This window comes from Salarias fasciatus, chromosome 22, assembly GCF_902148845.1.
Source record: "Salarias fasciatus chromosome 22, fSalaFa1.1, whole genome shotgun sequence".
Classification (NCBI taxonomy): domain Eukaryota; kingdom Metazoa; phylum Chordata; class Actinopteri; order Blenniiformes; family Blenniidae; genus Salarias; species Salarias fasciatus.
This window is the reverse complement of record NC_043765.1, coordinates 21,666,989-21,694,765: the sequence shown is the minus strand read 5'-3', so window position 1 is coordinate 21,694,765 and position 27,777 is coordinate 21,666,989. Positions and strand designations below refer to the sequence as shown.

At 41.8% G+C, this 27,777-nt stretch overlaps 2 protein-coding genes across 10 annotated transcripts in view; both read left to right on the top strand.

Moving 5' to 3' along the window:
- The first annotated feature begins 5,405 nt into the window (after positions 1–5,405).
- eomesa (eomesodermin homolog a) lies at positions 5,406–9,462 on the top strand. Of its 2 annotated transcripts, XM_030120954.1 has the most exons (7): positions 5,406–6,282; positions 6,647–6,801; positions 7,408–7,529; positions 7,748–7,906; positions 8,115–8,176; positions 8,293–9,011; positions 9,136–9,462. In XM_030120954.1, the coding sequence occupies exons 1-7, from the start codon at positions 5,576–5,578 to the stop codon at positions 9,147–9,149; spliced, it is 1,938 nt and encodes a 645-aa protein (XP_029976814.1). In that variant the 5' UTR covers positions 5,406–5,575; the 3' UTR covers positions 9,150–9,462. The 2 variants fall into 2 exon arrangements, with proteins under 2 accessions (XP_029976814.1, XP_029976813.1); XM_030120953.1 differs by having other exon boundaries at positions 8,293–9,462.
- Positions 9,463–18,010: 8,548 nt separating this feature from the next.
- Positions 18,011–27,777, top strand: part of LOC115380924 (sodium bicarbonate cotransporter 3-like) — a 33,673-nt gene continuing 23,906 nt past the window's right edge. For 7 of the 8 annotated variants that reach the window (XM_030082231.1, XM_030082230.1, XM_030082228.1 and 4 more), the window contains exon 1: positions 18,011–18,145. In XM_030082231.1, coding sequence (XP_029938091.1) covers positions 18,104–18,145 — 42 coding nt within the window. In that variant the 5' untranslated portion in view covers positions 18,011–18,103. Of the gene's footprint in view, positions 18,146–22,690; positions 22,905–27,777 lie in introns of those variants that run through there. The other variant, XM_030082225.1, reaches the window with a different exon arrangement.

Below are 27,777 nucleotides of genomic sequence, written 5' to 3'. Positions count from 1 at the left end.
TTTGTACAGCACATGATAGAAATTATTTTTTGTTTGACGGAAAGCGGGATCTGAAGGCCCTCTGGCTCTGTCGACAAGTTTGAAGATGCAGAGACAACATCCCTGTTTCACTGGCGGGGGTGGTGGTGGGGAGGGGGGTCAACCTTAAACCATTATTCATGTCTACATAACCTCCCTCCCACTAGCATATGCCTCTGGTTGGTAGACAGTAAGTCAGTTAGGGCTTTCCTCTGTGTCGCTCTAGAAGCTTTCATAGAGAGAAGTGTTAAAACTCTACATTCTCACTTCTGACTCACTGATTTAACCACATTGAGGCAGGAGCAGCAGCAGAATACTCCTGTGGTGTAAATCTGTTTGTGTTCCCTGTCCAAAAAAAAAAAAAAAAAAAGGCAAGACATGAAAAAAAAAAACCCAGGGTCCTCCTGAAATGCAGTTTCTGAGTCAGGGCTAGCAATGTGATAAAAGCCCAGCTTGTTTGGCAGTAATAGTGCTGTGGGAAAGGACAGAGAACCAGGGGTGAGCTGGGTATGGTTGCTGCTACGTCTTAGTGGCCGTGGCTGGTTGATTGGTTGACGAGCCCGAGCCCCCCCCCCCCCTCCCAACTCAGATGAGTACCCCTGTTAGAGAGGGTGTGTTATCGTGAAGGCTTAATGCCGAGTCGATACAACTCCGCCACCCTCCCTTACACCTCACGTTCCAGAGAACACATATATCCAGTCTACGCTGTCAAACTTTTAGCACCTGCTATTTTGCTCTGGTCCCTTATGTCAATTCCTCTGGCGTTTCAGGAGGATGGGCTCCGAGAAGTGGGTCAACAAAGGTTGATGCTAAAATGGGGATGAGGGTGAGACTCGGGCCAGTGGACTGCCATCCACTTTTCTGCCCAAGATGATAGTGAGCGAAAGTAAAAGGGTGGATGTGTCAAATTCAGTTCAGTGATTTGTAGTCACTGTTGAATGTATTTACAAAGATGGCATTACAAACACATAACCCCCCCCCCCTTGAGGGATGTTGGATTTTAATTGTATTCTGAAAACTTTCAAAATAATAAAAACAAACTTAAACGAATCAGAAGAGTGTCGACAGTAATATTTAAATTCATTTGTATGGGATGATAAAAAGTCAGGTATGCTGAGAGCACAGATACTCGAAACTCACCCTTCTTCCATAATTGTACCTGCAGTTTTTTTTTTTTTTCTTTTTCCCACAGGCTCTGGGTGACACTTCCTATAATGCAGTAATCCAAAAATCATGTTACCTTGCCTCTGGGAATCAAATATAGCAGAGTAGTTTCAATCCTATTTCCCTGAATGCAACCGGTCCACCTTATTTTTCAAAGATTTGTCTTAACACAGTGGATTATCATTTCCTCCTGAAAAGCCCGTGCATCACAAAAGCATTGGGCTTACATATCCCCAGATACATTTCTGCAATAATCCACCGCTCCAACCAAGCCGGGCACACAAAGCAGGCAAAAAACATGCACCGTGCATCCGACGGCATGCTGACATTGAGACTTATCCATTGATATGACGCAGAGCGTCATACGATGGTTTAACGCAATCTACTTTAATGTATTTTGAGGGATTCATACATGCTGCATATACAGAGGAAGTCCCGTGGGTCTCACTCACTCACTGACTGGCTGCAGACGGGAAAAGAAAAAAAAAATCCCATTTCATGATAATTTGTTGTGTTGGAATGACATATGAAATAACCTACATGATACCCAACATGAATATACTTTACATATTCAATCCGGTGTTGTTTGAGTACAGGCAAAACTGGCATTGGAACAGAAACGCGTCTTAAAATGAGGCTTCGCCGTCTGAAAGGGGAGACGGTGTACTGTTTAAATCATGAGGAGAACTGTGGAGACAAGGAAATAAGGCAAAAGACAAAGTAATTGATGTACACAATATGCGGCCAAATGGAAATTCATGAAGCTGTCACCTTTGTATCTTTGAAGACAGCAGCATGTCTGTAACACAAGCCTCCTCATGTAAAGCCTGCCGCTTTGATTAAACGTTAGCAATCCCCAGGCACTGGAAAATATACTGGGGGACATCTTTGATAAACTTGCGAAATAAATTCTTTCCAATAAAAATGTTCTGGAGGATGATGATTTGCGGAGGAACACGGCGCTGGCACGGTGCACGTTGCACTCGGTTCTTTTCCCAGCACCCCTCCCTCCAGGGGTCTCGGTGGCGGGGATCTCTAATGAGACTTGCGTTATTAATCCTTGCAATGGGGTACATGAATTCACTCCCGAGCAAAGGCTTCAGCAGCCACCTTGGCCCATAAAACCTGGAATGTATTCCTTTCATGTGCTGTGTTGATGATCTACTCTGACAACAATATGGTGAGACTTCCCTTCCCCTGTCGCGCGGGCCCTGGCCTGGGGCCAAACAGGGTCATCTCAGACACACTTGGACTTTTATAGGTGGTCAAGAAACATGCTGACAGGTCACAAGTGGGAGCTCCTTTATGAGTGGGACCTACACATCCACCTCATTTGGAATTAGTTTATTTATAGGCGGCCAATAAATCATGTTTATTTTGTTTTCTGCTTTTCAAATGGCAGCCGAGTCTTTGGGGTCGTTCAGGAAAACCAACTTGCTTTTGAGACCGCGGCCGTTAAAAACGATAACTTTGCGGCGTTTTACCAGAATTTTCTCTCAATGGGCTTCTAATCATCTGTGAAATAAAGCTGTAAAGTCAAATGATCAGTTGTTATTTTAAAAAAAATATATAATGCAAATGGAATTTTACAGAACTTCTTGATGGACTGTAAATTATAAAGATCCTGTGCCTCGAGAATAAAATGTACTTTTCAAAACTTATTTCATCATTAATTAGTCATTTGCTGAATACAGAACTCCTTAAACAGGAAAGATTCTCCTGGCAGGATTGTACTAATGAGGTGCTGACAGCTCAGGTGTGAAATGCTCAACTTTGGTTCAAATAAAAAAGCAGCTCCCTTTGAACTATAGATTTACTCTTGAACTATTGAACCAGTCTGTAGCAACTGTGAATCAAGAGAGCAGCACTTCTGCTATGTGCATGACAGCGAAAGACAATACAAACAGACACCCTGACGAGTGTGTTGTGAAAGAATCGAGCAACAATTGTGCAAGAATTCAGATAATGCACAATTTTCATTTTTTTTTAAAACATTGTTTTTGCGAAGAACTTTAAACACATAAGTCATTAGGGATTGAAGAAAAGCAAGCTCTCACAAAGGTATCCCAATGAACAGGGGATCACTGACTTGCAGTAATCCTATTTCATAAACCCCCAAAAGCTCCACTGGCATCATTTTACAGGTTCCCCCAGAGGATTTGTGTTTGTGCAAAGCGCAGAAAAAAGAAAAGAAAGTGATCTGTGAAAATCAAGATTTAGTTATGCTACAGATAAGTGACACTCCATTGGGGATCAGGTCAAAATAAATAATACATGCGGTTTTCAAATCATTCGGAAAAAAGGGGAAAGTTAAAAAAAAAAAAAAAAAGAAGCTTGATCTCAGTTGTCAAACTGTTGATGTTATTATGAGCAATACTTGAGGAAGGGTCTCAATCTTTGATTGACAGGCGGTGTGCTGGAGCTCGGATCCCCTGGTGGCCCAATAGCCAGCGCTACTGTCCCGCTTCTGACACCAACCAATCTGCCTCCAGCAGAGATCCTCCCTCAGCTTTTCACAGATCTGTATCCCCATTTTCCCCAAATTCATCTCACCGACACCCCACCCACCCCCACCTTTCTTTAAGACTAGCACGTGAGCGCTGCCGCACACGCACCGCGCGCGTGCAGATGAGCTGAGACGAGGATGATGTAAAGTGAGAAACCAGCGGAGGGGAAAAAAGAAAGAAAAAAAAAAAGAAAAAGAAAAAGGAAAGTGAGAGTTAACGGCCTGCACGCTGATCTCTCGTCGTGTTAAGTTCGTCCTGAGCAGAGCAGTGAGCGGGGGAAGTTACCCAGCGTGCTGATCGGTCACTAGAGAGCGCTGTCCTCGTGTCACCGCGCACCGCCAGGCCTGGACGAGGAAGTTTCACTGCGACGGCTTTCCTTCAGCATCACTCAGACGCTTCCGCTGTTTTTTTCACTCTCTCCTTTTCCTCTTGTGTGCCTGTCTACACAAATAATATAGAATTTGTAACAACCCTTCGGTTTTTTTTTTTTTCCAAAATTATTCAACTCCTTTAGTTTTGCCTGATCCAGTAGATTCTTAATATTAGTGACTGCAGAGACTTCTGTGGTGTTATCTTTTCTCGGATGTGAGCAAAACCCCGTGCAATAGTTTAAATTCCCAGAGAAATTATATTTACTACAATTTACTCACAGCTCCATTTTTTTTTCTTAAAATCTTCCCCTTGAGCAGTTTGTCAATATGAGATTACACTAAAATAGGTAAAATACATAAAAGCGAGGTTTATTTGAACTTGGAATCACGCTTTATTAATTTTCCTAATATTGAAGAGAGACGGCTGTTTTTTTAATCATTTTTATTATTAAATCCCCTCAAAAATACCTAATCAACCGATGTTGTATTACAATTAAAACTCAAATGTTAAATTGTATGACGAAAGAAAACAATCTCCAGAATTATTTAAGAGATTTCATATATATATGCCTTTTGGTTTGTTTTCTCCTTTTAGGAGAGAAATACAAATCTCCAAATATTATTCGTGAAGATAAAAATAAAAAAAAGGAAATAAAAGCGTGGGTCTAATAAATACCTTGGAACATGACATTAAAATAATGTGGATTTTTTAAAAATTATTTAAATGTATTTTCAATCGGTTTTGACAGCTGATTTTTATTTATTTTTTTTAAATGCGAAGACGAGTGAGGAGGCTTTCCTTGTTTTGCGAGCTGCCTGCAGGAGGAAATGCAGGTAGACAGAATAAGCAAACTGGCATGACACATCTCTGCGCGTATTTTGCATTTCTAACAGCTCGGAACCGAAAATGAGCTCATCCAGCGCGTGTCATCGAAAATGCGCGACCGTAAATTTCGCGGTGAGTCTGCGAGGTGAACTGAGAAGAAAAACCTGCTCGTCTTAGTTTCACGTTGCACTTCATTTCAGGGAAAGTTATTTCCAGACGTGATTTCTTTTTTTTTTTAATTGTACACCGACATAGATGACGGATCTGATGCGGCTGAATGTTTTAATTATTTTAGTGAAAAATACACCCGCATGGGGATGATTTGAATTAAGAAATAAACTTTCTCTCGGTATTATTCCGATCTCAGACTGCCTAATTGAATTCGAGCGGCGCGGCCATTGGCTGCAGGGAGGGCTGGTGCCCCCGCATGCCCCTCCTAAAACTCCTCCCATCGCGGTCCGCCGGGGTTTGTGGAGAACTACATGCTATAAGAGCTGAACGTCCCATGTCCAGCCCACTGTCTGATCTGAAAGTCTGTAGGTGAGGAGAGGGTTCATCCTCCCATCATTTGTCAGGGAGGGAGGCTTCAGAGGCAGACACATCCAAGGCGCCGGTGGCACCTCCTTGGCCGAGACTCACACTTTCTTGGACTGTTGCGTTTCTTTACTTACTGCGCGATCGTGAAAACAATGCAGTTAGAGAACATCCTTCCCAGCGCGAGCATCAGTTTACCCAAGACCTTTTACAACCTGTCCTCGTCGGACAGTGCCAACAACAGCCCGAGGCCGTCGTCGCAGCTTGAATACCAAGAGGTGGAGCGGACGGAGTCAGAGTCCAGCGCGCCGAAGAAGTACCTGAGCGGGGTGGGCAACGGGATGCTGGGCGAAGGAGAGGGGGACACTTTCACCAAGGCCGGCCCGGACGGGAGGAAAGGCTCCCCGGTGCTGGGCGAGGACGAGCTGACGAGCGGTCGGCGCTACAACATAGACGAACTTGGCTCCGATAGATACTTCATCTCGTCGTCCCAAGCCAGCTCCGACATGGCCAGCCCGTGCTCCCTCTTCCCTTACGCGGGCCAGACCGGATCGGTGTACACCGGGTCCAGCAGCTCCAGGTACCCGGCATCTCTACATTACGGATCCGTCTTGCCGCCCACGGGCTTCTCCTCCTCGTCCGTGTGCACCGGTCGGAGCCAGTTTAGCAGCGGAGGGTACCAGTTCAGCCAGGGCCCCGGGTGTTTGTACCCCTCCTATCCCGGGACGGGCACCGGGATCGGCTCCATGTCCCTGCCGGGCTCCGCCGCCGGCGCCAGGGCGCAGGTCTACCTGTGCAACCGACCTCTATGGCTGAAGTTCCACCGACACCAGACCGAAATGATCATCACCAAGCAGGGCAGGTAAGCTGATGCGCCGATGATTTATTCAAAGGCCCGAGTTTTCTCATAAAACAAGCTGAAAACGAATTATTTGATTTAAATGCGTCTGATGACAATTTTTACGCACGAAATTTTTTTTTACGCACGCAGAAAATGTATCATTTTAACTTGAAGAGACAGAAAAATAACTTTTCGTTTGTTTCAGTTTCGTATTTCACAAACACTCTAACAGAGAACAAACAGGAGCCAATTATTGAACCCACATAATGACATTTTTTTCAAGCGTATTACAGTTTTTTTTAAATCATTTCTGCTGTTACATTTTTTTTCTTTCCTGTTTTATGAGTGTCACTAATTTGTTGTGAATTTATTTTTCTTCTTGCAGACGGATGTTTCCATTCCTCAGTTTCAACATCACCGGACTCAACCTCACGGCCCATTACAATGTCTTTGTAGAAATTGTTTTGGCTGACCCGAACCACTGGCGCTTTCAGGGAGGGAAGTGGGTCACTTGTGGAAAAGCAGACAATAATATGCAAGGCGAGTACAAGATCGTCTATACTTTTTTTTTTAATGATAGATCCGACAATGGTATTTATTTATTTTTTCCAAATCGAGAGTCGAAAGACAAAATGTGTTGAAAAATGACACAGATGTTGCTTTGAAGCTCCGCGTAAAATGTTGTATTAAAATAAAGTTTTATGTTAATGTTAATTATAATTTTAAAAATTACTGACAGTTTTAATTCATTTCCCAGCGCACTTTTCTTTTAAGTTTCAGCTCATCTTAAGTGTTAACATTTATTGGCTTAACATATCCAGTAATTCAAATAACTTTACAGACAAATAATGGAAATTAAATTAAATCATTATTATGGAATATGAAGATATATTTTAGGGATTTTTACAGATTTCTTTACAAATGTTTTTGAACATTATTTGATTGAGAGAGAAAACATCAAAAATAATGGAAAAACAAATTTCTTTACAGATTTACATACTGCAGTTTTTCTGCGCTGCTTCATTTGCTCTTTAATTCTTACAGGAAAAACTGTTTTCTAGACAATATGACCTGTAAAACAGAATATGGACTGTGTCTAAATTCACTGCTTGAGTTTGTTATTGATGTTATTTGTTTTAATTGCAGGCAACAAAATGTATGTTCATCCTGAATCTCCCAACACTGGTGCTCACTGGATGAGGCAAGAAATCTCTTTTGGCAAGTTGAAGCTGACCAACAATAAAGGGGCAAACAACAACAACACACAGGTTAGATATTGATTTCTGACCAGACTGAATTGATTCTTCAAACACAGCAGCTGCTTTTTATAATGTCTACTTTTATTCGTTATTCGTTTCATTAATTACTTTAATATTAAGGTTTTGTAAAATGATTTTAATTTTTTTTATATATTTATCAACATGTTCCTATTGGTTGTGGCCTTTTGAAATTGATAGTGCACTCATCAAACGTTTCTCATTTTCAGATGATCGTCTTGCAGTCGCTTCATAAATACCAGCCGCGGTTGCACATCGTGGAGGTGACAGAAGACGGAGTGGAGGACATGAGCAACGAGGCCAGGACTCAAACCTTCACCTTCCCAGAGAACCAGTTTATAGCTGTCACCGCTTATCAGAACACAGATGTAAGTGTTTGATCATTGTTTAGTTTGGTTTTCATATTTTTGCTTTATGTGGAAAATTTAAATGACTTTACTGATTTTTTTTTGTATATTGGAACTGACATTTTAAATTGATGCTTACCTTATGTTACTATCACAGTTTTTTTTGTTTGTTTTGTTTTATTTGTTTTTAGGGTGCACATCATTGACGCAGCATTTCTTCTTGTTTCAGATTACACAGCTGAAGATAGACCACAACCCCTTTGCAAAAGGCTTCCGGGATAACTATGACTCGTAAGTGTCGTATGAGCCGTTTGTACTTCCTGTGGTGAAAAAAGCGTTGCATGTCGAACCGCACTATGTTATTGCAAATCGTTTTATATAAGCATGTATTTTGTTTAATTCATCAGGATGTACACAGCGCCAGAGAGTGACCGGCTGACTCCATCTCCTACAGACTCCCCTCGTTCTACCCAAATCGTGCCCGGAGCCCGCTACGCCATGCAACCTTTCTTTCAGGACCAGTTTGTCAACAACCTGCCTCAGAACCGATTCTACACTGGTGAACGGGCCGTTCCGCAGACCAACAGCCTCCTCTCTCCGCAGAGTGAGGACGCCAGTGCAGCCGCCTCGGCCCAGCGCTGGTTCGTCCCCCCTGTCCAGCAGCCGGGCTCCAACAAGCTGGACCTGTCATACGAGAATGACTATTCCACCAGCAGCCTGCTGTCGTACGGAATCAAACCCCTGTCCCTGCAGACGTCCCACGCCCTCAGCTACTACCCAGACTCTGCCTTTGCTTCCATGGCTGCAGGCTGGAGCACTAGAAGCTCCTACCAGCGCAAAATGACCACGGGCCTGCCCTGGTCCCCTCGCCCGAGCCCCCCGGCCTTCCCGGAGGACCAGCTGGGGGCCACTAAAGAAAAGCTGCCCGAGGAGAGCGCGCCGCCGCCGTCCACCTGGATCGAGACGTCTCACTCACTGAAATCAGTGGACTCTACTGATTCTGGCGTGTACTCCATGGTGTGTAAGAGGCGCAGGATGTCCCCCGGGGGCTCCAGCACAGAGAACTCCCCAACCATCAAGTGTGAGGACTTGACCACGGAGGAGTACAACAAGGACAACCCAAAAGGCATGGGTTATTATGCATTCTACACAAGCCCCTAAGACTGTATTTATTTCAGCTAATAATTCTTTGGTTTATTATTGAGTGCTCTCCATTCCTTGTTAATGTCTTTTTTCTCTTTTCTCTAAAGGTGCCAAAGCTTAGTGTTCCCCCAAGCAAGCTGCACAAGGTTATTTTCCCAGGCCAGCCCCTCTCACATACCTGAGCAGAAACATGCATAGTGATTGTTGTTTTTCTTTAAAAAAATAAAATAAATAAAAAAGCATGTCCCTCATAATTTCTTTATTTCTGAAACTTATTTTATTTTGTAAGAGCTGTGACTTTGTTTTATTTCCCCCCTGCGTATTTAAGTCATTTCTGTTGTACAGTATTCGTGCACTTTAGGATGTGATGTATCTTGTACAAATTGTCTTCATGGAGGTGTTATTAAATGGATAATAAAACGGCTTTTCATAAAGCATCGTCTGAATGTTTTTCTGAGTGTGCTTCATTTATATACCGTGGTGGTATTACAGGTTGCCAGTGGCAGCGCTTACATTTTGATCTGGCGATAAACATTCAGATGTCTATTTTGAATACATCCAACACTGGCTGCAGGAATTAAACCGGATCAAATCTGACACATTGCCAATATGGACTTCATTTCTAACCTAAATGAATAAAATTGCAGTTCATTTCAGCAAAATTGTCACTCTATTAAGTAGTAGTATATAGTATAGTAGTATAATGTTTCACTTCCACCACTCTCAGTGAGATGAAAAGGTTTTAATATCTGTATATTAACTATATCCATGGTTAGCAAGTTGAGCGTGAATGCTGATGATTTCCAGCATTTTAATCGCTGCTTTTTATCTCAACCATCCCTGCTTCAATGCAAGACAATAGCCTATATGTACATTATTTTTTACAATAAACATAACTATGATGCCATAATAATTGCTGTCATAAATAAAACACAAGGACATGGATTACAGTTATGTTAAGGTCACTGAGAAGAAGGTGTTTTTTTTCTTGTTATTTGCACCTGTAAATAGCAAACCCTTGAAATGGTGACGACCCGTGTCATATCTCCATAAAAGCGCTGAGCAATTTCTCTCATCCTTCAAATAAGTGTTACAAGGTAGCAACGCAGCTCAATATTCAAGTGAGCAGCGTGTGATTTAAATATGAGATTTACAAGTCTTACATGACATGATTCACAACACACAACCAATTAGGTAAAAAAAAAAAAAAAGGGACACAAAAGCAGATAGTCCTACTATTCCTTCTGTTGTTGCCATGGTGTTTTCACACATTTTATCATTTACCTAAGTAATGCAAATACATGTGAGACATGTATACTTAGAAGAAAAAAAAAATGAAGGCAGGCTAAATGGAAAGTGGTCCATCAGCAATCCAAGGGGGCAACATTCAGCTCAACACCTCTATTTATACTGCTCGTCTATGGCCTCTCCAAAAGTGGATTAGTGAAGATAAAATTCTCGAAAAAGAGAAGTCATAATATTCACACAAACCGCTTGGCTCATGTCCTCAGCACCTGTTTTCCTTCAGTGAAAATACTTCATATCCACCCCCATAAGGCCCCCAATTGGAATTGATTTACATACTCGAATTCTAATTAATTCTGTTGTCAGACTCCTTGACAAAGTGAGGAGTCTGACTAACTCCAATTAACACCTCCTAACAAGGTAGAGTGCTTGATTGCCCCGGCCTCTCAGGAAAGCTGTAAGAAAAAGGCTCTTGGGGGGTTCGGGCCTGGAGAATAAAAATGTTTGCACTTGTGCACGTCAGCAAATTGTATTTCAGAGCATCTGATGATGTTTTTCTTCTCCTTTTCAAGCTGTCCTGACCTCTGTTCTTCAGTTGTTGTCAGGAGGAGAATAGCTGGCAGGATTATATACGGAGAACCACAACAGCCTCGCGGAAAGCCGCAGAGACGTGCGAGGAGCTGGTGCCCTGACAATCGAACGAAAAGACAATAAACCCGCAATGCAAAGTAAACATAGGCTGTTACATTTTCTGTTTTTCAGCCAGCCGGAAACCCTGTAATCCCTTTTTGAATGCTCTGAAACAAGCTTATGTTTACTACAGAAATATTATTGTCTATTTAATGGCTATTTGATCGAAGGCGACAGTATTGTGTGCTGCATGAGAATTCAAACATTTTAATTCCCTGCATCTTTTGTTTAATGTTTGCAAGGAGGCTGCCGCACCACAGCGAGTAAAGCTGGCTGTCTTCAAAGGCCAAAACTGGCTGGCTGTTTGAGCCCCCGTTTTGCGCTGTCACACCCTGTGTTGACCAAAACTCGAACTATCTTTGCAGAAGACACTGAACCTGAACCTTGCATTGGCAGCCATCACCATTGTTGTGTGAGTGTGTGTGTGTGTGTGTGTGAATGGATGAATGTGACTGCCCATATTAAGTGTGTTGAAGCTGTTAAAGCAGTAAATTGCACGATAAAGTCAATTTTCAACATCATCCGCTGTCTTTGTCTCAAAGGTATGTTGGCATTGATATCAAATGCAACAAACGCAGAGTCAGCTACACCATATCTAAACTACAAACACAGTCACCCAGTTTCAGCAGAAGCTCAGTAAATATTATTAATTTGATATAAAATAATAGCTTCACAGTTTAATAACAAGTCATTCTGGAAAGCTGACTGGAGAGCCGACAACTCCAAAAAACCCCATGCAACAAGTCGATAAATGGTGTCTTTCTCAACCATTCATGCAAGAAGCGGAGCAATCAATAGACACCTTTGCAGCATGCTTCCAGATATCCAGCCCATGTTAACTTAAAAGATATATGCGCATTGGGATGAGACCTGAAGCATTGACTACTGTGCTCTACAGTTGTTGACACTGCTTGATACAATGTCAGTAATTGACTGTGTGTTGTCGTCGTCTCAGTATTACAAGACCTTGGAGGACCAGATGTTTTTGAGAAAATACAGCACATCTGGAAAGATAACGTCTGTCTGGTGAAGTTTTGGATGTCCTTTTTTTGTGTGTTTGTGTGTGGTTCACATGTGTCCCTGAATGGCCACGGCTTTGTGTTCTTCCCTCGGGTCATCCTCTGGTGACTATGTTGAGAGTTCATGTAAAGAAGGCCAAGGAGGCTACGGAGAGATTGTACCCAAGACGGGATGACATCTAAACACAGATGAAGGCCTGAGGCTGTTTCCTCACCTTCAGTCACACACTATTACTGCTCTCACTGACTAAACGCAGCCACAGGCAGACATGTGTCTGGGTCAAGATTTTTTTGCCCCCCACCCCACCCCCCACCCTTATAAAAGGTAACAGGCATGACTGAGACAGAAGCAATTACGTTTCCTCTTCACACTATATTTTCTATTTTGATGTGTTGATAAATGTCACCTCTGTTAAACGATCCTCAAGCCAGTTAGGATTATGGAGAAACTCTTCCTCAGGGAGCATATGGCCACTTCCTTGTAATGTGATGTATTCAACCTGATCTGTTTAATCACTTTTATTTTTGCAAAAGGATTTTGGTTTATATATCTCGAGGTTAATGTCATTAGTCGACTTGAGTCAGATCCAGTTGTTGTAATTGTATCTGAAAAGAGGTTTTCTTGCAGGCATCTGCACAAAGATCCACCAGAAAAGCTGCATCCAGCTCGATACGATGCAAAAACAAAACTTTTCTGGCACCAGTGAACGTCACGCGCATTTCACTGTCATATATCATGAGCATATGGTCTTTGCATTATTAAGTGGAGGTCATTGCGATCAGCTGTTTAATGATGCTGACAAAGGCTCTCCTTTTAGCTCACCCCAGGTGTTTATGTACACAACACAACGCTTTATTTAGTTCACTGCCTCCGTTGGAAGTGGTCCGTCAGCAGTGGATAAAGGGTGAGTGGGTGGGATGGCTACAGTATGGGTGTAATGCTCACAGGTCTGCTGGAGTGAGAACCTGGTGTGAGATGAGTCTCAAGTTAGCGGGGCCACAACTGTTTGGAGAAGGGCGTTGAGTGTTGGAAGAGAGCGCAGACGCGAGGGGGACCGGAGGCGCAGAAGGGCCCGGCGTCGGTGCCCTCAGATGGCTTGTGCTGCACGCAGCCAGGGGCTGGACTCACTGGTGCATGGATAACGTTGAGGAGAGTATCCCGCGGCTAAGCTGCACTTAACAGCACATTGATTTCAAACCCCCTTGTTCCCTCTGGAGGGCAGTGGAACACACCTCAACAGGCCAGAACTCCTCTCCACCCCCCTCCTCCACCTCCTTTTTCCTTCTTCCCACCTTCTTCCTCTGATCACCACAACCGTTCACCATGTCCACATCTTACCCCTCCCACTGTCCACCCATCCCTGTGTTGATTTGGATACATCATGCTGGTCACTGGCCTCTACCTCCCCCCCGTCCCCCCCTCATATTCCTCCTAGTGTCCCAGAGGAGGTGAACAGGATTCAGGGGCACGGATGCTCCCACAAGACCCTGGTTTTGAGAGCAATGTTTGGGGTAGGGCGAGCAGAGGCAGCTGGGCGGAAAAGATCTGTGGTCAAAATCAATGCATTGGCACTTTGATGGAGCGCTCCAACAGATTTGGGAATTTCACGTTCTCTTCTTACTCTCTTGGCACCCTCAGAAGACCTCACCACTGGAGAAAAACAACATCCACTAATCCTTCGTTCCCAGAAGGATTCTTCATTTCTACGGTTTCTGGGACAAACTGACAGGGTCGATACTTATTAATTGTGCGGCTTGAGCCTGACTTTTACGGTTTGCAACTGAAGAAAAAGAATTGGCTCAGTTCATCTGATGTTGTAATTCTTCCACTACAGTAAAGTTTTGAGCACCTTAACTTTTTCCCCCTTTTTCTTTTCCAAAGCTTTAGAAGACAAAACTTTATTCCTCATCATCACCACACCTTTACAGTCTCTTTGCACGAGTCCCCGGTGGATACCAGTGTGGTGCTTCTTTCACTTGTCTAACTTCTGACTCATCTCCCAGCTGCATTATACCAATGCATGCTTCAGGAGCAGTACACAGCACACTTCTTTGTGCGCTAATGGGCTCTCAGCATCTTTAAGACTGAGGGTACAATTAAGAGGTGAGAGTTTGATCTCCCACCTCACAGTTCTATTTCTGAGCTGTCGCGTGATTATGCTGGAGGTTGACGTGCGGGTGCGGAACGGGCTCTATTTAAAGGAAGGCAGCCAGGAACTCTTCTGAAAGCACACAGTACTTTAGCTCGTTTGCACCTCTGATTTAATTTCTAAATGGATTGTATTCCACAGCAATTAAGTTACTGACAGATGATTATGTAATACTGCACATGATAGAGGGTGTTCATTATCAATTGAAAATAAGGTAGTCTATTTTTTTGGTCTCTGCTGAACCTAGAAGCTCTGGTGGAAATACTAATGTCAAATTATTTAGTTGGGTGAAACATGGAAGCAATATCCTCCATCTTAATCTTAGCTTGTGTCTACCAAATATTTTTAAAGGTCTAAAATGAAGGATTTTAACAATTACAAGTGATGCGATAATTATAAATCATGGAGCAAAATAAAACTTAAAAGAGCAAAAGTATTACCTCTAAAAAGAAGAAGGAGCCCACCTTCAGCCCTCCAGGACTACAGACAGTGTTTGATACAGCATTGCCATCTGCTGGCGAAATCCGATTATTACACAATTCGTGCGTCCGCCTTTAATAAAGGAACTCCCCACGATGCAGGCCTGTTTACAGCAGAGGTGGGCACTCTTGGTCCCTGAAGGCCACCCTTCTACATGGTTTCCACATGCCCTTTCTTCCACACACCTGACTGTAATGAGTGGCTCGTTATCAGGCTTTGTGCAGAGCTTCATGATGACACTTTCATTGGATTCAGGTGTGTTGCAAAAGAGAAAACATGCAGCACCGCAGCTGCTGCTCTGGTGCAGTGTTTAACACTCACACCTCACAGTGAAAACATCTTCTGATTCTGAATATTCTGAGTCCAGGCTGGATTTGCTGGGTCATATTTATGTGGAGTTTGTGTGTTCTTCCTGTGCATGTGCGGACTTTCTCCAGTTTCCCCAACAAATACAAGAATAACAATTTTTGGTTTTATATTAGACATTTATCCTGCCCTGCGACAGACAGGCAAACTGCATGTATAAGATTTCCCAAAATCAGGCAACTTCGAGTCACATTAAAAAGTTACTGAAAATTCCCCGAACTGTGAATGCAATGTGATGAACTGATGAACTGTCCAGAGTGTACCTTGTCTTTCTCCATCGTCAGCTCAGCGCTGCGAATCTCATTTCGATAAATCAGAACAGAAGACGGATGGACGTTGACCCTCTGCAGGTAGGAGTTCCCACCACTGGTGAACGGGCTTGCGTCAAGTTGCTTCTGGATTGGAAGAAAGATTAGAAATCAAGCTTGGCAGAATACTGGGCATTACTTACTAATCGGGCTTCTAAAGCAACATAATCCCAGCTTTAGATGGGAGGCTAACACCGCTCCTACATTCACAGTCACGCTTCAAACTTTTTTTATTTGATAAAGCTTATTCAGCACTGATGGAAAGGATCCTGAAGCATTGACTAATTACACTGCTGTAGGTTCAAGCTGCTGCGGGAACTCCTTTAATGTTGCTTCTCTGCCTTTTTCCTCATCCAGTGCATGTATTAACACTTCATCTAACTTTCTCTCTCTCTCTTGTTGTCCAGGTCCTTTCATTTCATCAACTCTGACTGTGGAGTTATGAGTTTCTGATCAGCTTCTGACACCATGAGTCTGCACTATGTTAAGCTTAAATAGTTTCTTGTTAAAAGGGTTTTTTTTTTCCACTCCTTTGTCACTCATGCTTACTCATGGGGGCAGCGTACATGTGCAAATAATTTTTTACTTATGTTCTGCTCTTTGAGGGGACACAATTCAAATGTGTTTATACTGAAAGAAAATGTGCACAGTAGCTGATTATCTTTTACATTACAGACAATGTTGATAATGCAGTTTATGCCAATATATGACAAAGCATTTTAGCATTTAATATGTCTCAGGTTTTTACTCAGCATATGACTACCACATGCTTCAAAATGAGTCTGCAAGTGTTTCGACTGCAGCATTTTGCTACATGATGTGGAATCACATGTCTTTCTTACAGGCAACGTGACTCGTCTTACTGTATAATTTAGACATCCAAATATATACATCAAAAAGAGTATTCAAGCTGCATTTGCCCTCACACTGACCTTTTGAGGCTCAAATCTCATTCACATGCTTGAAGAAAAAAAAACTGACCTTTCGGGGAAGGTTCAAACATATAGATGTAAGTACAGCTTCTTAAGAAACAGTGGGAAAAACGTAAAGTGCTGATGTAACTGACAAATAAAATCTCTTTGAAATCTGTGCTAACAGGAGAAATCACACTGAAGTAGTGGTACTTTTCAGTAAGATTGTATAAAAAATCTACAACAAATCAGCCACATTTACATGTTTGTTTCTCTTTCATGTAATTCATTATTCATATTTAGATTAAGTTTTACAGTAAAAGTTATAAACCTATAAAAGGTAAACTATATATTTCATCAAGTGACAGAGGGGAGAAGTGAAATGAGAAGTTCAGGAGTGATGTCAGGAATAAAAATTATGAGCTGCTGCTGTGATAATGTTGCTTGCATTTGCAAATCTTGCCATGTTTTATTGCTCCAGTCAAGCTGACTGATAGAGACAGCTGGCCTTTTTCCAAATATGTAGCCTCAGAAGGAAACATTCAGCGTTTAATTTATGTTGGCACTGGCCTTATTAATTTCAGAGGTGAGATGGAAATGAGAAATATCGGAGGTTGAACAGGTCTCATATTGCAGTAATGAAAAAAATCACTATAAATACATATGAATGTACGTCCACTAAAAAAATATTCATATTATGTTATTTCTACATGCACAACACAGATTTTAATCTTAAGCTTGACTTGACATCTATGATAGTTTAAAGGGACAAGAAAGAAAGAGGATTCAAGCAGGGGTGTCAAACATAAGGCTGGTGGTCCAAAATTAAGAGGCTCTAATCTGGCCTGCAAAACCACCAACCAAATTTTCTCAGTTTCAAAGAAGACAATGATTTTTTTTTTTAAGCAAATTTCTTCGGAGTAGTGGACACAACACAACACTGACACCTGAACTGAGATAGCGGTGGTATAATGGCAAAAAGCTAGCAACCTCAAAGCTGGAAGCCATGCTGTCAGGTGAGTTTGTAAAAAACATGCACCACAATGCAACAGTTATAGAAGCTTTGTAAGTTTAAATATGGTGCTTTTTCCACCTGAATTCATCATAAAAATTGGCTTCATGCTGACATTTAAGAAATTTGCGGTCATAATTATTTGATTTTGTGACACGTTTATCTGTTTGCCACAACTAAGGTTTAAATCAAAAGGTTCTTCTATCACTATTGTACTGGTTCAGCCAACTGAAGATTAAACTGAGCTGTATGTGACTCCTGAAAAAGTGTTTTACAACCCTGTGTGTGTGTGTGTGTGTGTGTGTGTGTGTGTGTGTGTGTGTGTGTGTGTGTGTCATAAGTTAATTTGACAGCAGATAATTTATTTTATAAGAAATTAAAGAACATTTTCGTATTTGTTACAATCATACAAAACTTTGACTTCTACAGATTGTAATCGAATCGGAATTCCTTCTAGTTCACGTTATACATAATAAGACTGCAACTGGGAGTGAATGAGACACAAGTCCTTTTTTACGCCAAAAACTACCATGGTTTAAGACATTATAAATGATTCGTTTGCCATTAATAGACAACCTTGTGTTTCCTGTTTTCTAGTGACGGTTAGACTCACCTCCTGTATCCCAAAAAGCCCGCTTGCAAGTTGGTGGGAGACAGTGAATTATTGCCCGCCTTAATCATTACGTCATTGAATTTGATTGGTGGAGAGGACCGGTACTGAATGCGAATTGGCTATGACTCACCGTCAATCATCTTGGAGGCGTGGCCTCGCTGTGTCGCCAGGAAAAGCAGAGACAGTCCTCTTCTGTTAACACAAGTGTCACCCGGCCCGGTGTCTACTGTACACTAACCGGCGGAAAAAAGAGCGCTAACGGGGGGCTGTCGGCAAGTAAAATGGACGAACCGCTGGAACAAATGAGACCCCTCCTGAGAACAGTGAGTACACAGTGGACCTTAAGCTCCGCATCGTCACGACTGTACGGCTCTTTGTCCCTGTTTGCAGCTTCTTTGCCAAGCAGCTGTACAAGTACAAGGGATGCTTGGGAGTCAGATTCAGCGAGGCTCCATCCGGCGACTGCTATTGTTAGCCGGCTTTCTACTTCTGACACGTGTCACCGGGACAACTTACTCTATAGTCCCTGGGTTAAGTCGGTGAAAACGATTTGTAATCATACAAATGCAAAAGTACTGTGTTTCCGTCCCCGGTTTGTGTTACATCTCTCACGTTTGAGTGTTTTAAGTGTGTAGCATTTGCTAATGAATTAGCCGGGCACGAGACAAGCCGGTTCCGTTATTAACGATAATACCGCAGCCTTTATGATGGAGCTCAAGCTCGATTGTTTGCTGGATGTCTTTGTTTGACCGAGTGCTTAATTACACTCAGATGTATCCGTGATGTCTTTGGCACTGCCTTCATCCCAGAGCAGTTTTATAACGCATGTGATTTATTCCCAGTGTAAGTGTGAAGAGGACTGCGGCTGCTGCATTTCCCTTCACATTCAACAGGTTCATTCGTTTTCCTTCATCGTGTGTCAGCTCAGTCAGCTGAGACGATCTGCTGCTACGTTTTGCAGAAACAAAAAGCTCATTTACACATCAAACCCGCCGAAAATAGAGCAGCTGTGATATTTCCATGGCAGGATGGAAAGCAAAAGAAATCTGCAACTGGAAGCACTACTTTGCTCATTGTTATATGTCAGACCTAACAGTCCATGTGATGTTTTAACTGAGCTGTGGGTGAGAGATAGAGGGATGAGGCCCCACATCCTGTCTCTTGGGTGCAACTTGACTCAGATCTGATCAGCAGCATCATCATCAAACACAGCAGCCCAAATAGAGAAACTGGATGGCAGAGCTAAGTTTAAAACATATGCAGTGTGACATCAGTGCCGGTGTAGGGTTTTCCACTACTATGTTTGTGTTGTGTGCCCTGGTATGCGCGAACACGTGAACGCTTGTGAGGAAACTCAACCCTGAATTGCCCAATAAAGAAGGCTTGCCAGATAGCCCTGTGCTTCTTCCACCAGACATGGAAGGCAGAGCGTCTTTACTGGGACGCATATCCTTCAGGCTGTAATTCAGCTGTTTGATCCGTAATGAAGTGGTCCGATAACATCTTTACCCGTTTAATTTGGGAGCTAAAAGAACATACCATTCTTAATCTTCAAGCAGCTGCTGTACACATGTTTTGAAAACATAATTATGGTTATAACACGAAACACTTATGTTCAGGATAACTCCAACCCAAACCCTGTCTTGTCTCACAAGGAATGCGAACATTAAGGTCAACGTTTCAAGTGAAAATTCATTTTGAACATGCTGCCTTTATGCCTCTCATGAGCATTTGGAGCTCCATTACAATTGAACTTTGCTTCATTTTGTAAGTGTTCTTCTGTAGCTTCTGTGTTAACCGGGAGTCGATCATCATTTCATAAGAAAATCTTTTCTTTTGGCAAGTCCTCTCAATGTGATATTTTTCTATGTTTTTGGTCCACCCTCCCACGGTTCTTTTGGCTTTGAACTTCGGATTGAGTTAAAAGAACACAGCCTTCTTTGGCCTACAGCTGCGTTAAGGTGGCTGGAAGATATTGAATTCAGATAAGGTGCTTGCTATCTTGGTGAGTTCGGACGCTGCAATGTTCCACGAGGGCAGTGGTGTCACTTTGAGTCTCTGGGACAAAATAGGCTCACCAGGAGGTCCGAGTCAGCCTGGGGGGAATGGAATTACTAAGTAAGACAAGAAGTGCAGTTTTTCAACAGAAGTATTTGTAACAAAAAATTGTGCAGGTCACCCTTCTTGTAATAAACACTCAGACCTAGAAATGAACAGCTAGTTGCAGCAAGACGTTTCAGGAAAAACTGACTATTTTTTTTGCTTGCCAATCTAATTTAGCATTAAATCCATACTGTGTGGGTGAGTTTGAGAAAACATTCTCGCTGAAGGCTGTACAGAATGCGGTGCATCCCTTGAAGCAACAGGCTTTTGCCAACATTACTCTGATGAATCACCGTTGTAGGTAGCATTTCAGATCATACTTTTAACTTAAAGTAAATTTCAGCTTGTTGATGAAGAGATTTAAAGAAATAAATTAAGTCATTTTCAGAATGCACTGGTGCTTCTCTGAACTAAAGCTTTTAGTTCTCATGCTATCATTTTTCTCTCCTGGCTCACTGAAGGTCAAACAGGAATGTATCTGGCACCTGAACTATGATAACTTCAACACCCCTGCATTAGAGGAAAGACTACTTGGTTTCAGTCGACTTCATGTGGGCTCTATTACTTGGTCTTTATACTGTTTCGAATGAGTAACTACATGAGCAGGGTCTGTTCTCATTTGCCATACTATTACAGTAATCCGATAACAGGAATTAATGCCCATAGTTCTCAGCTATAGGATATTTGGCATATACACAACAGAAACGTCTTTGTTTATATTGACCTCAATCGACTTTCTAAGACTGGTATGTAGTTGAAAAATTAGTGTGCTAGTAAATAATACCAAAGGTCAGAGGATACTTAGGACCTTGAGAATGTAATAAGAACCATCAGCTCAGTAAGTTTGAAATTTAAATGTTTATGTGCGTTAACCCTTCCTTTGCATACTGTACATATTTTGTCTTTCTCACTTTACTTAACATTCACACCTCTCAGTAATTTAATATTTGGGACTCGCGACAGCCTTGACCCAGGAGTAGCCAATATTAGCTGCCCATCATGATTATCTTTGAATGGAAAGGAGTGTTTTTAATTTAGTTTAGCCACCCGCATTTCTGCCAGGGGATTTAAAGCAGTAACATTATATTACGTTTCATTTTGAAGCCTGTGGGTGTTCAGAACAGTAAGGAAAAGTACAGAAAATCTGATCAAATGTGCCAAGATTACGCTGCTCTAAATCACACTGCCAACGTCTCCCGTGTCCAGAGAAAAGGACCTGAAAGCTTATCAAGCAGCAGGGGAACTGAGAAAACTCATCAAGCCCATTATACTGATTATTGTGGGCAGAGTCTTTATGGTTCCACATAATGGGAGCTTGGTATAAACCGTACGGAAAAAAAAACCTCAGCTTAAAGGATTTCAGTTCAGAAACTCAGTCGGTCTTCCTGAACCTTTATTTTATTGGACTTCCATTGGAAATTTAAAATTAAAAGATTATGTTTCTATTGAAATTAAAGATACCCTTATGGTTGTTCTCTGTATCATCTGTTTTTCTAATGTACTTTAATCTTTAATATATTTGCATAACAGTCACTCCTAAAAATGTGCATTTTGATGGAGAAGATTTAAGTTTCAAACTCCACCTGTTTCTTCTTCAATGTCATTTATAGCAAAACTTACTAAACCTTATAAATTATAAATTGTAAACCATGGGAAAGAACAGCTAACCACACCACAGTCCTCCTTAGTTTCTTGAAAACTCAGTGTTGAACCAGTATGACTCTAAAAAAACCAAATTTGGACCTCAGTGAAGGGCATGAAAAAAAATGGATGATTAATGAGACAAAAAAAGGATCGTATTTTTAAAGGCAATGTTACAACTTTTCAATTCTGATAAATATTTATGAAGGGAACTGAATAAGAACTAAAGAGACTGAAAGTGCAATAGTAATTTTGATTGGCATCTAATACATATTGAAACTGTTACTTCCTGACTCTTTTCCAAATGACTGAAAGGCTTTTCTTTTTTAAAAACTATATTTAGATTTTGACGAATAATGTGTTCAGTTCAATTTAACCTGACGCCTAAACTTAGCACAGTTTCAGCCATTAGATGTCACTCTCTGTTCATGCAACCTGCATTTCGCTTATTCAGGTGCATCTTAATTTTAGGTTTGGCTTCACTTTTGCCTTTACATGTCTGCAGTGCACTTGGGAATGGCCAAGACTGTTATAGGAACTGTGTCCGGAGGGAGCCTTCTGGACGCTGCCTAAGAAAATAGACCCTTTGATTACTGCTCAGGTTTCAGAAATTTATTCTTTTGCCCTACTTCTACCGGAGCCCCTGTTGCCAACAGGATACAGATGAGCTGCGCTTTTCTTGAATATTACCGGTTGCTGAAAGACATGTACAACCTTGAAGCTCTCATAAGGGCTGTGAATGTCAAAGTCAAAGGCACAGAGACATTTGGAATCTGAGCGAATGCTCGGCAATCTGTCCCTTTTCAATTCATTACACCCTGTGAAGAATGCCGAGCCCACACGTGTGCTTGTTTCTATTTATCTGTGTTGGGGGTGGCTCTTCATTTGTGACCTGAATACCTCAGCGGGTATGCATTTGTATGTCCTCCAAATGTGTGTGTGTGTGTCCTCTGTGCAGTGGTGTTTATGCGCGTGTGTTCTTAGGCTCTCTTGGCTGTGTGAATAAAATATTCATGGTGGCATGGTGGGATTGGCTGCTGTGCAAAGAGCAGGCTGACAGGGGAGCGCGGAGCACCGTGTATTCTGAAGTAGCTCTCTCGCTCTCTCTCCCTCTGTATAAAGAGATGAGCCGAGGAAGAGGGAACAGACGAGTGCGACACTGTCACTGTTAGCGCAGAGCTCGCACACACACACACACACACACACATACACACACACAGCTCCTCCAACACGGACAATCGTCGGACAGAAGGAACTGGCAAACATCCCTCCTGCCTTTTCTATGTGGATGTTTTAGTCTAAATGGATGATCAGGGCGAAGGGGAACATGTGCTTTCGGTACGTCTCGTCTCGTGCGTGTTTTTGTCCGTCTAACTGTGGGGGTCTGCACTTGAACAGAATCCACTGGCTGTGTGTGTGAAGCTTTAGTCGTGTGTGTGTTTGTGTTTATATTCTCATGCCCGCTTGTGTTCCCGACTGTACAATGCAGCGAAGTAGTGGTTTCTGCTAATGAATGGGGCAGCTGGTCCATATATTTGGCCAGAATGATGGAGGTGGGTTGTGGAGGAAAAAGCCCAAAAAAAAAAAAAAAAATGGGAGGGGTATGGAGCTGTAGCCTCATTGGACATGCCTCTTGTAATGGAAAGGTTTTCTTTCTAATCTTTTGTGGCCTCAAGCAGCGGGAACCAGAGGAAATTGTCAAAGATGGTTATGGCTGCTCAAAGGAAGCAGGACAAGCAGAATAGGAAGGAGGACAGAGGAGACGACTGTCAAAGAAAGGAGGCAGAATCGGTCTACTTAGGTAGTAGAAAGCAAACATGGAGCATGGTTGCAGAAGAGAGAATGTGTATTGACTGAAGTGGAATGAATTGAAATATTTGTTTTCATTCAGCCTACTGAAAAGCGCAAAAAGCAAGAATTTGTACGTCCAAAAGCAATCAGCTCGGAGACACCCGAAGAAAACCGAAGCCATGCTTAATATTGATGATATCTACAGTTGGACTTATATGCTTTCATAGCATTTCTGCAGAGGAAAATATCATCTCAGCTTTTAAAAGCCATCAATAACTTACTAATTCTTGAATTATGGAGTACAGTACAGCCACAAGTTCATGGCATGTTCTGTGGAGAGCTAAAGGATGTATTGGTTAGTCATCAAAAGTCAGAAACATAGAACTGCCTCATCAAATATATTTTCATTGTGAGTGTAAAAGTACTTTCTAAATTACTGTATTGGGTTTATTGTCAACCTTTGCTGGAGAGCTTGTTGAGTGCATGAAAAAAAGAGCCACTGGAAATATATTGCAACAGTTCGATGGTTATCCTGAGGCCATGGTTCTTTCAGCATCTCTGATTGCACAATACTTTTGATGAGCGTGCAAAGAACAGCAGTATCGTCATTTGTAAGGAAAGAACCAAAAACAGTGACAGAGGTCGATTTGCTGGTGATAAGTGGATTACACTGCCTTCTATATGCATCTTAATGAATTAAGATCTACTATGAATGTCTTGGCTCCGGATACTACAGAGCACCACCGGAGGTGCTGCAGAGTTCAAACCAGGGTGGGTAGAGACTATTTTGGTTCCTATGAGCTACATCATATCAGGTGGAGCTCTACTCTCATGCTTCCATAGTCCTATTAAGTTGTGATGTGTTGGCTTGATAGCACGCGGTGTATAAACTATCTCTTGATTAGAAGTAGTTGTTGAGTGGCAAAAATGTTCGAGGCGTTTCGTGAAACGATGGCAAAATTTCAGGCAGTCAACGTTACAGTTTCGAATTTAAACCATCATTACAACTGCAGTGAATTATCGCGCTCATAGCTCACAGTAAAAACTGTCAGGCATCAACAGAATGTGCAGCATTGCCGTTAAGGTACAGACGTGGGCCTGTTTGGTTCTGGAAAGGTATGGTAGAAGGCAAAGTTTTCACTCTTCCAATTTTTACATGGAACTGTGTTTAAAGAAACCTGAGTGAAGATGACTACCTTGACTTCTGCATGAAAGTGCAAGAGGTCAGACTTGGAGCATCTTGTGGTACGATGCTGCCTTCGGTTTGCTGTATTGATTTCAAACAGAACCTTTGGCATTTCATTCACACTCAGTCACATTGCATTTGACATTTGTCCATGTCATGTCGCTATTTTTATTATTTCCAAGAGAAATGTATGACGTATGGCGAAAAAAGGTGAATAATCCAATGTAACTATTTTCAAACAATATAAATGTCACAATATTTGTAATATAAAATTTACATCCCCATCATGTGTACTTCCTGATTTCTGTTTATAATTTTAAAACACAACTTGGTTGCTTTGATAATGTTACATTATTAGACATGAAAATGTGTTAATATTCTCATCTGTAGTGTGCATTTGTGCATTTCACAGCGTAAGACATAGATATTGGGTGATCTCGAGGGACAGGTTTCTCACTGTGTAACACCTCACCTCATTGCGTATTGATTGGACCAGGTCCCAGCACAACAGGCCTGGCACAGAACCGAGATGAGATGGAAACAGGCCTGTTGGCGTGTTGAGTGCTCGGCTGTTTCATGCAATGTCTGGTTGGCTGAAGAGGTGTTTGGCAGCTGTGGTATTATTTTATTCCCACGCAAGCGAATCAACAGAAGTGAGGTCAAGCTACATGTTGTGGATGAATAATAACATTTTTTTTAATGGGCAGAAAATGTAAAGCTGAAATGAATCTGCTTACTGGATAAACAAGGTTTTTGCTTTCACTTTTTGTGTTGCTTTTTGTCATCTGTTGGATAAAACAGCAGAAAAAAATATTTTCCATTGTAAAGATTTCCTGTTTTTATTTGTGAGACATAAAACATCTTTGAGTTATGAGTTATAATAAAAGGCACTTGCATGACTGGAAAATGGGATTAATCTTTTATCATGAGTTCCTCGATGAAGATTAAATGAAAGGACAAAACAAAACAAAATTTAAAAAAAACACACACATTGCCAAGGCTTTACTAAGTGCTGAGACTTAAGTTTCCATCAATTTAAAAATATGAAGTTGAAAACATCCCATGAAGCTTTGTCAGACTCTTTTTGGGAATTCTTTTGTATTGTAATTTTGAAAATAGCACATTATTAGACAGTAATATATTATATTACCACAGCAGAAATGTAAGAAGTGTTAGGAGTTATTTTCTCCAAACCTGGTAGAAGGTGCCAATTTATCTTTCCTAGTGTAATATGAAGGCTGTACTTTTCTAGAGACTTTCCTTCAGACTTTTTTGTTGTTGTTAATTTTAAATTAGAAAAAGCACAGAAAGCAGTCAAACGTGTCAAACATTGCTTCTGAAAATACTGTGTATGAGGTGCCCTTTATAGCCTTTAATCACAAGCCTCAGTAAACATATTGGATTTTAAATGCTGCTGAAATACACGGCAATGCATAAATAATGTTGATTTAACAGACTAGCCAGCACAGCTCATAGCAGCATCTGTAACCCTTTAATGATATTTTTCTAATCTCCTTCTGTGTTGCTTAAAAACTGAAGTCTGTTTGAGCTCTGGCGTGGGACGGGTGACAGCTCTGTGGGCTCTGTAGCCCTGACTAGTGGCATGCGGTTGCATGACAGTTCAGCAATGCCTCAAACAAATCATTAACAGGCTAATATTTCAGGGGTCAAACAGTGTAGTAGGGATTGAATCATGTAGATGACTTGTTACACGTGATGCTGTATAAGTCTATGTACTATGTTCTCATCTGTAACATAAATACATTGACATGAAGAGACTGATCACTGGTCTGAAATTTCCACTAGGCTCAACTCGTATCATAACTTCATCTTTTCAAAGGTCATTCATGTCGCATGTTACATGCTCAAACTTTGAACACAGTCAAACCTTGTGTTTGCCATTAAAGGTCTGTGTGAACTTTAAATCCTCTTCCATGTATAAACCCCCAAACATTGATACTTTTACCACCTAAGCTGCTGAAAAAGCCAGAGATAATCCACATAGGCAGACATAGTTAGAATAACAAGCAAGCTAGGCCTTTACTCTTTACAAATACTGTATGGAAAGTAGAGATGGTGAATTGCTATCAGTTTCAATTTTTAATTGATCGGCCATTGACGTAGCACACAATATGTCAGACTGTCTTTAATAGCAGCTTTATCAATTATTGATGAAGGCTTTCTCTCCAGTGAGCGCTCTCACCAGTATTTGTTAGGCCTGATAAATATTGAATTCATAGAAACTCCATTAGCTCCTTTTGACTTTTGCTGGTGTGCTAATGAACCCACTATAATTATTGTTCTCAAGAATCTTAGTGTTTGTATCCCGGTGACGCTGAGAGCTTTGACTCCACTGTTGTTGACATTCCTTCTCGCCAGTGGTGGTTACAGAACAATCTGGAGTGTTCTATTAGAATGGATTCCCATCCCGTGGTAGCACATCTTATTCGCTCTAACTCTCAAGTCGTCTCTCATTTTTAACTTTGCATTTAGTCATCCATCTAACCTTTATATCCACTTTCTCAAAGGTATCTACAGAAGCTGAAGCCTATCCAAGCCTATCCTAGCTGACACTGGACCAGTCCTAGACAGTTGTCAACAAGGAGAGACAGATAGTCCCCCATTCTGACACAGACAGGGCATTTAGAGCCACCACTTAACCTAACAAGCATGTTTTTGGGTCGTGGGAGGAAGTTTGAGAACTCATGCATCCACACAGAAAACAGAAAGGCCTAGCCCAGCACTGAAATCTTGCCACGATGCCATCCTGCTAACCTCTACATGACCGTTCCATGACCCTGCACACATTTCTTGCCAGGCGTTGGGGGACGCATCTGATCTGTCTCAACATCATTCTTGGATGGTAATATTTGGCAGCTTTTCAGACTCAGCTGGCTAATCTTCTGCCTTAAATGCCTTCCCTGCTGACACTTCCCATTATGCCCACAAAACACAGCTGTGGTAGAGCTCCAGGAGTAAACACCCCCCCCCTCCCCTACCCACTGGCCCCAGTGGTTGACAAACTGGGGTTTATTTCTGATAATGCCATGTGACGGTTTGCATCATGTGTTGAAGCAGTGCAGGGTTGAGGGCACCGCAGACTTTAACACGTGCTCATGCTTCACTGTGAAGGGATATGGCCACAACCTGCACAGAAGGTATGATAATGGATTCTTGTAGGAAAATGTGTTTAAATTAAAAGATTTTGTTGAGTGGCATTTTAAGAAGCTTAAT

Excerpts from the sequence above, each read along its gene's own strand:
- eomesa (XM_030120953.1), top strand. The coding sequence starts at position 5,576 with ATGCAGTTAGAGAACATCCTTCCCAGCGCGAGCATCAGTTTACCCAAG. Across the intron at positions 6,283-6,646 it reads ATCATCACCAAGCAGGGCAG|ACGGATGTTTCCATTCCTCA; the intron begins GTAAGCTGATGC and ends TTCTTCTTGCAG. Across the intron at positions 7,530-7,747 it reads CAAACAACAACAACACACAG|ATGATCGTCTTGCAGTCGCT; the intron begins GTTAGATATTGA and ends TCTCATTTTCAG.